At 40.5% G+C, this 12,300-nt stretch overlaps 1 protein-coding gene across 5 annotated transcripts in view; it reads right to left on the bottom strand.

Moving 5' to 3' along the window:
• Ctnna3 (catenin alpha 3) overlaps positions 1–12,300 on the bottom strand; it is a 1,468,839-nt gene that overhangs the window by 1,398,081 nt on the left and 58,458 nt on the right. For all 5 annotated transcript variants that reach the window (XM_021173456.2, XM_029482772.1, XM_029482775.1 and 2 more), the window contains exon 2: positions 6,092–6,195. In XM_021173456.2, coding sequence (XP_021029115.1) covers positions 6,092–6,190 — 99 coding nt within the window. In that variant the 5' untranslated portion in view covers positions 6,191–6,195. The remainder of the gene's footprint in view (positions 1–6,091; positions 6,196–12,300) is intronic.

The raw sequence follows: 12,300 nt of genomic DNA, 5'->3' as shown, positions 1-12,300 counted from the left end.
CCTGCCTCTGCCTCCCGAGTGCTGGGATTAAAGGCGTGCGCCACCACGCCCGGCTAAAATAAATATTTTTAAGTGATAGACTTTTAAAAGCTGAGTATAAAAGTCTTATAAGGTCAGCTATTTTACAATAATAATTCTTTGACTTTAAAATGTACTGGAATTTTGCAAGGAAAAATCCTATGATAATGAAAACCAAGTGTATGCCCAGATAACTCCGCTCTGCTGGGATGCTGCTTCGCGAGAAAGTTCTTACACCCAGCTGCTATTCCATAAATTATTAATATTTGTAATTTCATATGACTTGACTATTGCCAAGACCTATAAAAAAATTTTCAGCTAGGGTATTGGCAAAGTGATATGCCAAGCCTCCTTTAAGAAATCAATAAACTCTTAAAACTCAACAACAGACAAGAAAGATAAAGTTGGCCTTGCATGAGCAGGTGACTCAGAGCTCCTGCAGAACAGGCTCTGGGTTTCCTTCCCTGATCTCGGCGCCTGCTGGCCAGGGAAAGCACGTACCCAGGTGCCGCATCAAAGGTCCTAACATTAGTTCCTTCGCATCATTTTCGCCCTCTTAACTTTCTGGGTAGAATCAATACCATTTGGAAAGATGATTGTGATAGTTTTAGAACATACCAGGACACACATAGCTGTGACTACCGTATCTCTTTGTGTGAATTCCTATTGCCTGATAGCACAAAGTACTTGACCAAAATCTCTACTAGTTTCCCTTCGTCCGTAAATGCTAGCTTCTGATTGGATGTGATGTTGCTGTCCCGTGATGTCAGCACTGGAATCCCAGATGAGGCAAGGAGATGGAGGTTAGCCTGGACTATACAGGAAGTCTCTGCCTCAAAAGGACAAATGAAAGGCAATTTCCCCATACCACTTTCTCTGCTCAGAATAATATGGCTACATCCTTTAAGATTATCAAGTTCTAAGTGATCAACTCCAGAGTCACAACTTCTTGGCGGGGGCTGGGGGGTGGGGGGGAGGCGGGATATGCGGAGAAATGAATGGTAAAGGTCACTTCCCTGCCCGCTCTCTTATAAGTGCATAGGAACTTTGCAGGTTAGGTTTTTTGTCAACTTGAGCAAGCTAAGGTCTTTTGGGAAGGATGAATCTCAAATTAAAAAATAAATAAATAAATAAATAAAATAAAATTTTAAAACTCCATCAGAAATTCCTGTAGGAGCCGAGCAGTGGTGGTGAATGCCTTTAATCCCAGCACTTGGGAGGCAGAGGCAGGTGGATCTCTAAGTTCAAGGCCAGCCTGGTCTACAGAGTGAGCTCCAGGACAGCCAGGGCTACACAGAGAAACCCTGTCTTGAAAGCACAAGAAAGAAAGAAAGAAAGAAAGAAAGAAAGAGAGAGAGAGAGAGAGAGAGAGAGAGAGAGAGAGAGAGAGAGAGAGAAAGAAAGAAAGAAAGAAAGANAGAGAAAGAAAGAAAGAAAGAAAGAAAGAAAGAAAGAAAGAAAGAAAGAAAGAAAGAAAGAAAGAAAGAAAGAGAAAGAAAGAAAGAAAGAGGAAAAAGAGGGAAGAGGGAAGGCAAAGGCAAAGGGAAAGGGAAAGGGAAAGGGAAAGGGAAAGGAAAGGAAAATTCCTGTAGGTACATCTCTGGGGACTTTTGCTTTGTTTGTTTAACAGTTGATGTGGGAGGGCTCAGTGGTGCCACCCCTGGGGACACACTCTTTGGGATGTATAAGAAAGCAGCCTGAGCAAGCCATAGGGAGCAAGCCGCGCTCCTCCACCATCTCTGCTTTAGTCCCTGCCCTATTTCTATTCGTGATTGATTATAAGCAGTAAGATGAAATAAACCCTTTGCTCTCCAAGTTGCTTTTCATCAAGGATTCATCACTGGAATAGAAAGCTACCTAAGACAAGAACAAAATCTTTAGTTGTCAGAACTTGAAACTTTGCCCATGGCTAGGCATGGCTAACACCTGTCAGCCTAGAAATGCTATGGCAAGGGGACCATGTAATGGAGGGTAGCCTGGGGTACTTAGTCAAGTTCTGTCTAGGTTACAGGGTATGAAGTCCTGTCTGAAATCCACCCCCTAGCAAAATTTGGTGAAAAATATGAGGAAGTTTTCATATCTTGCTCACTATCATGTATTTTTGGTAACTAGTCCTAAGGAAATCACCCACACACATAAAGATGTTCTGCACAGAAATGTTTGTTTTTCTTTTAGGCAGGGTCTCATTTTTTAGGCTGGCCTCTAATTTGCTATGTAGTTGAGTATGACCTTGAACTTCTGATCTTTCTGATTCCACCACTTGATCGATTACTGGGGGTTGCCTCTGTGTTCAATTTGTGAGGTGCTCTGATCAAACCTGAGGATTCTCCAATGCTAGGCAAGCACTCTATGGATTGGGCTACATCTCCAGCCAACAAACAGCATCTATAATTGTCCAAAAAAGGCTAAAAACCGAAACATCCCAAAATGAGTGGTTACTTTAAATAAAAGCAGGGATAAAGCTGTCTGATCTGTAACTAAGCAGCAATGTCGTTGACTTGTTTTTATAAGGACTGGGGTTTGCACAGACGGCTCAGAGGCTAAGAGTGCCTGCTTCTCTTTCAGAGGACTTAGGTCCAGTTCTCAACACTAACACAGAGGGTCACAACCGTCTATAACTCCAGCTCAGGGAGTCACCCTCTTCTCTCCTCCATGGGCACCGGGCACATATGTACTACATGGACACAGACGTACAGGCAAACAAAACAACTGTACACGTAAGTAAATTTTAAATTTTTTTAATAGGAAAGTTGGTTTGCTGAGATAGTTTAGTGGTTAGAGTGCCTCCCTAAAATGTTTGTGTGCCTGTGTTGAATTAAAAAGAAAATACCCAGCACTCAAAAAAAAGTAAGGCAGAGAAGCTACAAAATTAGCATTTTAATGAAATCCATCTATACAGCATTTTCTCCTCTGTGTGTCGGTGTCTGTGTGTCTGTGTCTGTGTCTGTGTGTGTATGTGTGTGTGTGTGTATGTGTCTGTGTGTGTCTGTCTGCCTGTTTGATGATAGTTTCCATTGTCAACTTGACACAGTCTACAATCACCTGTGAGAAAGCTCTCTGATGGTGTTGTTCAGGCTTATCTTGATTATGTTAAGTGGGAAGGCCCAACCTGAATGACAGCAGATACCATTTCATGCAATGGGCTCTGGACTGAATTAAAAAGAGAACGCCAGCTGATTACCAGCAGTTGAGCATCAACCCATTGCTCTCTGCTCTTGACTACAGATCATTGCGACCAGGTCTATCAGGCTCTTTGAGGTGGTTGGAGTGAGAATAGCCCCCACAGTAGGCTCATATATTTGAATGCTTAGCCACCCAGGGAGTGGCACTAAGGATTAGAAAGGTTAGGAGGTGTGGCCTTGTTAGAGGAAGTATGTCAGTGAGGGTGGGCTTTGAGGTTTCACAAGCTCATGCCAAACCGCTTCTCTCTCTCTCTCTCTCTCTCTCTCNTGTGTGTGTGTGTGTGTGTGTGTGTGTGTGTGTGTGTGTGTGTGTGTCTGTGAATCAGTATGTTGCTCTCAGCTCCTTCTCCAGCTCCATGCCTGTCATGCCTGGGGCAGTGCTGCCCTCCATGATGATAACAGACCGAACCTCTGAAACTGTAAGCCAGCCCCAGTCAGAAGTTCTCTTTTATAAGAGTTGCTGTGATTATGGCGTCTCCTCACAGCAACAGAACAATGCCTAAGACGCTCCTATTGCTGACACATCATTGCCTATGAGAACTGCAACTTGCAAGTATGAGCTGAATCAACTTGCTTTTGCCGTGGTATTTTACCACAGAAACGAGAATGGAAAATAACATTTTTCAGTGTATATATCCACTATACATATATTCAATATAAATCTGTGTATATGTTGCCTAGGCTACCTCATTCTTCCAAAGAGCCGGCTTGGCAGGCCTGCACTATCCACAGAATTTACATTCTCTATATTATAAAGTTCTAAGAAAATACACACTATTTTGCTATCTTAGAAGGAAATACACCAATGTTTGTCTCTTGGTAGTAAATTGGGTGTGTTTAAATTTTCTTTGCTCTGCTCCTAGAAGATTCTACTTTTTTATATATATAAAATGAAAATAAAGCCAAATAATAGTGAACTCAGAAGACACAGGCAGAAGCTCTGAGTTTGAACTGAACCTGGGAGAAAGAGACATGATAGATAGATAGATAGATAGATAGATAGATAGATAGATAGATAGATAGACAAATAGTTGTGTTTTATCTCTCAACATGAAACCATTCAGTGGATGGCTTACGTAGTATTAATTTTGGGTGTTAATGACATTGAGACAGCAACAATTAATATATAACTCAGTTGTCACCAGTGAGAAATCTTTTGAACTGTCTTCCCAGTGGTAGGTCTCAATTTGTGCTCAGTGGAAACAAGTCCCACATCTGTCCTCTGAGCTGCTCTGCTCTGCATCCACAGGAAAGACAAGAACACTTGGATGATCAGACACACAGTCAATGTCACTTTTCACCCAAGTAAACCTTGAGAGTTTAGTGTCTTTGGAAGACCCAACCTAGATGCTTGGCGTGAAGTGAGTCAAAGGGGATTTTCCTTACCAGTTCTGCTGTGAGAGGTGAAATATTTAAGTCTGCATCAATGTATAGATTCCTTCAGACACTGAATCAAGAAAAGCAAACACTCTCGCTGTGAGTGGGCGAGGGCCACGGCATGGTATGAGGCAAATACGATGAAAACACATCTTCTACATGAATGCATCATTTATGCTAAGGAAGCATTTCTTAAAAATAAAAAAAAAATCCAATACATAAAATCGTGTCTTACATGATGGCTAAGCCAGAGAGTCATTATTCATATTATCAAATGATTACTTGTTTCATAAAAGACTATCACAAAATTCCTTTAATTAACTGCTTTTCTCCCACATTTTTGAAAATTTAATTATAGTTTACTTTGTGACAAATGAGATACCATGTCTCTTAGGTCAAACCACTGAAATTCTTCAATAATAAAGATGGTTGAACTCATACTAACTTGCCTCAGTTTTTAAGCAAGATAATTTTCTTTCTTTTTTTTTTTTTTTTTTTTTTTTTTTTTTAGACAGGGTTTCTCTGAGTAGCCCTGCCTGTCCTGGTACCGTACTCCCTACGTAAGATCTTGCCTGCCTCTGCCTTCCAAGTGCTGGGATTAAAGGCACATGCCACCATGCCTGGCTAAACAAGATCATTTATATCACAATATTTTACAGATTATGCATACCTCTGAAGTTGGGGGAGATGGTCCAGCAATAAAGTGGCTTGCCACACAAGCCTGACAACCAGGAAAGAACTGACTCCACAAAGTTGTCCTTTGACCTGTCCACATAAGCTACAACACAGGTGCCCACTCATCCTGTACACATGCACACACACAGAAGAAGAAGAGGAGGAGGAAGAGGAAGAGGAGGAGGAGGAAGAAGAAGAAGAGGAGGAGGAGGAGGAGTTGTTAATTATATATACCTCTTGATATTATGGTATACACATGTAGTCCCAAGCACTAGAAGAATGAGGCAAAAAAAATTTTAAGATATATTTTATACACACACACACACTCACAGACATGCATACATATACACACACAAATATGTACACAAAAAAGAATCAGAGAGAAAGTTGGTAAAATTTTCAAATTTATATTATTAATATTAAATATATACCTTTATATTTTCATATCATCTTATTTAAGGAGGTCTAAAACAGGATCTCGATGTGTAGACCTGACTGGCCTTGAACTCACAGAGTCCCTTCCATGAACTGCCTGGGTCATGAGGTTTTATCACAGCAACAGGAAAATAACTAAGTCACAAGACAAAATAATAATTATTATTGTCATTATGAATGAGTCTTAAGATATTAACATCCTTAGCCACTGTGCATCCTGAGTGCTGTGATTAAAGGTATGTACCACCACACCCAGCTAATACCAGTTTAAATAAAGGATCATTTAGATGATGTATTTATTCATATACAAAACCAAATCTTTCCTTGGCTTGTTGCTATTCCCACTGCTTTAATCACTGCTCAGACACGGCTGTTACACACTGCAGCATCCAAAGTGCCCATACCTGGATTATCAGAGGCTCCAGCAGTTTCTCCACAGTGAACGTTTGGATCTGCAGATCCTGAGTGTCCATATTCATGGTTATTGGCGTTTCTGCGGACATGTTGCCTGCACATGGACAGAAAAACAAAAAACAAAAAAGCAAAAAAACAGTACTTATCAGCAAAAAAAGTCTTTCCAAAGTAGAGGGTTCTTGACAATCGTGGGGTAAGTGAGACTTCTATTTGGCACTTCTTTGCAGTCTTCTGAAACTCAAGGTGCCAAATCTACTGTGAAAGAAGCAAGATACTACCAAGCTGTTCTCTAAGGTCATGCCACCCAGGCTTAGTGCTAGTGAAAGCTAGTAAATTCATCTGACCTTCAAACCTATCAAATAGGTTTCCACTTGGTCGGCCATCTTAATCGAAAGCCATTGTCAACCTCTGGGCAGGCATTCGACAGCAGGCAAGTGATTTGTTTCCATGCACCCACAATGCTCAGGTGGTCGGTATGTTTGCCTGTTCTTATCAAGAGACAGAGTACATAGGTCGCATCTCTGTATGTTTTTAAGGTTGTGTATTTGATAATGTAGGTTGTAAAGGAGGTTGGGGCAACTTCTTGTTTAGAAAGGAAACTAATAAAAATTTGAGTAAGCTATTATTAGAGAAAAAGGAGAAGCCATGAGAAAGCATTGGTGTTTGAAAAAGATGTAGCGGTCTGAATAAAAAATGTCCCCCCATGGACTGAGACATTTGAACACCCCTGCCCCCAACCTCGTTAGTGGCACTGTTTGGGGAGGCTTAGAGGGCGTGGCCTCACTAGAGAAAGTATGTCACTAGGGGTTGGCTTTGGGAGCTTAAGGTCTCACCCTACTGCCAGTTTGCTCTTTCTTCTTCATGCCTGTAGTTCTAAGCTTCCTGCCCCTGCCACTATGCCTGTAGCTTGCAGCAGTGCTTCTGTACCTAGCAGACCCTTACAGCCCCGGACGGAGCCACAAGCCCAAATAAACTCTTCCCTTCATGAACTGCCTTGTTCATGATGTTTTATCACAGCAACAGGAAAATAAGTCATCAGACAAAAGAATAATAATAATTATTATTATTATTATGAGTGAGTCTTTAAGATATTAGCATCCTTAGCTACTGTTTTAGTCTATGCCATTAATGCCAACACTTAGAAAAGCGAAGAAAGCAGATCCCTATGGCTCTGAGACCATTCTGATCTACATAGTGAATTGCAGGCAGCCAGGGCAACATAGTAAGACCCTGTCTAAAAAAAAAAAAAATTAATACTAATGATGATGAAAATCAAATCAAGAGAATGGGGAGATGATTCAGTTAATAAAGTGCCCACTTACAAGTCCTGAGTTGGGATCCCTATCACCCATATAAAACAGAGGTAAAAACAACTCTAATCCAAGCAATGGGGAAGTGAAGACACGAGGGTCTCTGGGTTTTCTGGAAAACCAGGCTAGCTGAGTTGATGCGCTCCAGGTCCGCTGAGAAATGCTGTCTTGGAAACTAAGACAGAGGACTGGTGTGAGGGCTCAGGAGGTAAAAGCTCCAGGGTTGGCAAGCCTGAGTTCAATCCCTAAAACCAAGTAAAGGTAGAAAGGGAGAAGTAACTGCGCAAAGCTGTTCTCGCATCTCCACACTCATGATACCCACGTGATGTGGTGGTACCCAAGGAACACTACTCAAATCAATCACGGCAGTGGCAGTACGTTCCTCACTACCTGTCCCAATGTTCTGGGTTCTTAAATGAAAGATGCACACGTGAGTGCGCACACACACACACGGGGGTGGGGGGGGGAGAAGAAGGGGGAGAGAGAGGAAAGGAGAGACAGAGAGAGCCTTTATATTTTATATTTTAATATTCAATGGCTGAGCCACTTCCTAACCTCCGTGTAGCTAGTCCAGCCCACCACCCACCCCCATATTTCTAAGTTCTTACTTACTAATCCTATATTCCATCTTTGCTGTCCTAGACCAAGAGGGAGGGCTCCAGGAGCTGCTTTTCCCACCTATAACGGCTATTCCCTCTGTCCCGTGGTGTCTTTCTTCTCCTTCACCTTCCCTGGCAGAGCGGATCTCTCATTCTTTCTGCTCCTCCTGGGTCCCTTGCCCAAAATTCCTAAAAGTACTGCCTCTGTCTCCCTATCCAGCCATTGGTCACCGGCAACTTCATTTACCAATCAAACCCAAGTGGGGACAGGGTCCCTCAGTCTTACACGCGAGACACTGTAAACAGGTTTTTGGAAACAAAACTAATTAGCCCCTGGCTTCTAAGACTAAGCTGATCTTAGGTGGGGCTGCTTTTGATCCCAGTTGTTAACATTGATTTTTATCCCAATTGGTTCCTGTTAGCTTTCTGTATGCATTCCTCTGTTTTGTGTAAAAGCCACTTATAAGACTGGTGCTTGCTTTGAGACAAATTGCATCCAAAAACAGCACTCCCTTGTGTCCGTGTCTGTTTGTCACCCTTATCCTCACCAACTCTTTGCCCACCTGTCTGGAAACCTAATTTCTCCGGAGGATTGAGGGGGTGCTGACTGAGGCTGGTTCGGGGCATATGATGTTGTCAAAGAATCTTTAAATGTATATCTGAAGTGTTATTGAGAAAACCGGAAACTTTCTGAAAGGCCCTCCCTGTTGACTTAGCGTCACGTTTGTACATAATCTAAATGTTGAAGTTCAAATGTGCTTGTAATCAAATACTGTTGTGATACTTCTAATTCTTGCATGTGTCTTCAGTGAAGTTTAATATTAAAAACAAGGATAATTATAAAAGTCTCAAGGGACCCAATTATGACAAACTTAATAATTGATAAAAGCGTTTAAGCACAACCATATGCTCCGAGGCTTTCTATACTCTTAAAGGCATCAGTGCACACTGCTCATTTCATAGACACTATCAAAGCACTGTATAGTCAATGCAAGAAATTAAAATACCCTTAAAAGTCAAGTGGGGCGCCCTAGGGCTCCCCTGGACTTATTGGAAATAACTACAATACAATATGTATTATCCATTTACACTAAATGTTGAAAGTTTTCTATTAAAAAAAAAACACCAACATAGCTGATTATAGAGACAGAGCAAGTTTTCTGCGACATAGCACTTTTCTAGATAGTTCTCTTATTGAGCATCATCCAAACAGCACCCTTGGGGCTCCCTTCCCACATCAAGGCGATCAAGCGTGTCCTTGTTCTCGGTGTGCGATGGATTCCATCGCAGGTCACTGACAAGGGCTACTATCACTCTACTCTGTTGATCTGTCTGGTTTTGAAGCAGGGTTTGAACTCGTTAAACTGGACTAGAACTCACTATATAGCCTGGGTGGGCTTTAACCCTCCTGCCTCAGCCTTCCAAGTTCTAGGATTACAATCATGAGCTACCATGTATGGCCCTCCTTCACTTTTTAAAGGCCAGTTTAGCTAAAAATAATTATTTCAGGTTGTATTAGGTATTTATAATGCAACTACAATGTTATATTTGTACATATATATAATCATATATTATATATTTTATATGTAATTATATATAGGATATACTATATAATTATATGTGTGTACTATATAGTTTTATATATACTATATACCTATATATACTATATATATTATTAATTATATGCACTATGAAATTATATACTATATAATTAACTATATATAGTTACTTATAATGATATATAACTATATAAATAACTATATATAAGTATATAGTATATAGTATATAGTATATATATTATAGAATATATATTATATAGTTAATACTATATAGTTATATGAGTAATTGTATGATTATTGTTTATATAATATGTAATAATTTATTTTATAATTATTATATTTATATATATATTATAATTAGTTATAATATATAATTATATGTGTGGATTACTGTTAGATGGTATGTGATATAATGTTTCAGTGCCCTACACTATAGACCACTACCATCTTATATCCCTCTCCTTTTATTGTTTTAATTTCCTTTTTAAAGGTAAAAGCTTGGTCTCTTTCCTCAGATATTCAGCCAAAATATGGAAGATATACTTTAAAAAAATAATCCAGGGCTGGCAAGATGGCTCAGCAGGTAAGAGCACACTGACTGCTCTTCTGAAGGTCCTGAGTTCTAATCCCAGTAACCACATGGTGGCTCACAACCACCCATAATGAGATCTGATGCCCTCTTCTAGTGTGTCTGAAATCAGCTACAATGTACTTATATATAATAATAAATAAATCTTTGGGCAGGAGCAAGCAAGGGAGTTGACCAGAGCAAGCAGGGCCAACCAGAGCAAGCGGGGTTGACCTGGGGCGAGCAGAGGTCTTAAAAAATTCAATTCCCTACAACCACATGAAGGCTCACAACCATATGTACAGCTACAGTGTACTCACATACATAAAATAAATAAATAAATCTTTAAAAAAAATAATAAGCCAAACACTACTAACAATTGTTTTCTCTCACTGCAACATAGAAGGAAAATGTCTTGTTTGGGGTTTGGTTTTCAATCATTTCATCTATCATTTTCCTTCCTTAGAACACAGATATCAAGATTGACAGGGCATTGTCATGGTGAGCTGATTTTTTGAAATGTGCATGAGTGTATGACCTACGTGTACATCTGAGTACCACATGCATGCCTGGTGAAGACAGACGTCAGAAGGTGGCGTTGGATGCCCTGGAACTGGCTAACAGATGGCTGTAAACTGCCACATGGGTGCCAGAAGCAGAAGCCAGGTTCTTTGGCAGAGCAATGCATGCTCTGAACCACTCACTGAACTATCTCTCCACCCCTCCCCCCATAGTGACATACTTCAATGTGCAACCCAATAAGGTACACTGTATGGTGTATAACACTGTAGTCCAATCAAATGCGTGTTCACTAAGAGTTTTCATTGTTTAGCTTGCTAACCTGCTAATGATGGGCTTGTACATTAAAATCAAAATCTGTTGAGCTGCAGAGATGGTCAGTAGTTAAGAACACAACATTGCTCTTTCAGATGACTCCAGTTCAAGTCTCAGTAGTCATGTCAGGCAGCGCATAATCTCCTGTAACTTGAGTTTTATAGGATATGATACCTCTGACCCCCATGAGCAAGCATATGTGTCTGCACACACACGCACACACACACACACACACACAATTAAAAGTGAAATAAACTGGGGCTGAAGAGATGGGTCAATGGTTAAGAGCTCTGACTGCTCTGGCAAAGGATCCAGGTTCCATTCCCAGCACGGAAATGGTGCTTACAACTGTCTGTGACTCTAATTCCAGGGTTCTGACTCCACCTTCCTATTGCCTTGGGCACCAGGTATGGTTCACATAACATACATACATACACACATACATACATACAGTCAAAGCACACACATAAAGTAAATATTTTTATGAAATACATATTTTTTTAAAAAGAAAGCAAGATTGTTGACACTTGTTTTTCATCTCAGGGACAAGGATAGAGGATATCGTTGTCAACTAAAATAAGACTGAAGTGAGGACTGGAGAGATGGCTCAGCAGTTAAGAGCACTGACTACTCTTCCAGAGGTCCTGAGTTCAAATCCCAGCAACCACATTGTGGCTCACAACCATCTGTAATGAGATCTGATGCCCTCTTCTGGTGTGTCTGAAGACAGCAACTGTGTACTCAGAATAATAAATCAATCTTTAGTCCAGAGCAAGCAGAGGTCCTAAACAAATTCCCAGCAACCACATAATGGCTCACACCCATCAGTAGAGCTACTAATATACATTAAATAAATAAATAAATAAATAAATAAATAAATAAATAAATAAATAAATAAACAAATAAATAAGCTTTAAAAAGAAAAAAAAAGACTGAAGTAAGCTTTCACAAAACTTTAAAAATAAGTCTTTATGGCCGGACGTGGTGGTGAACACTTTAATCTGAGCACTCAGAGACTGAGACAGGAGGATCTCTGTGTGTTTGAGGCCAACCTGATTTACAAAGTGAGTCCAGAACAGCCAAGGCTCTGTTACACAGAGAAACCCTGTCTCATAAAACAAGACAAAACAAAACAAAAAATGTCTTTACTGCAGAATTCACAATGGGCTTCCAAAGCTACAGTGAACACTAGAAACTGGAAGAGAATTTAAAAAAAAAAAAAATGAGGCTGGGCGTGGTGGCACACGCCTTTAATCCCAGCACTTGGGAGGCAGAGGCAGGCGGATTTCTGAGTTCGAGGCCAGCCTGGTCTACAAAGTGAGTTCCAGG

Source organism: Mus caroli, chromosome 10 (genome assembly GCF_900094665.2).
Source record: "Mus caroli chromosome 10, CAROLI_EIJ_v1.1, whole genome shotgun sequence".
Taxonomy (NCBI): domain Eukaryota; kingdom Metazoa; phylum Chordata; class Mammalia; order Rodentia; family Muridae; genus Mus; species Mus caroli.
The sequence above is the reverse complement of the archived record's forward strand: the minus strand, read 5'-3'. Positions and strand labels throughout refer to the sequence as shown.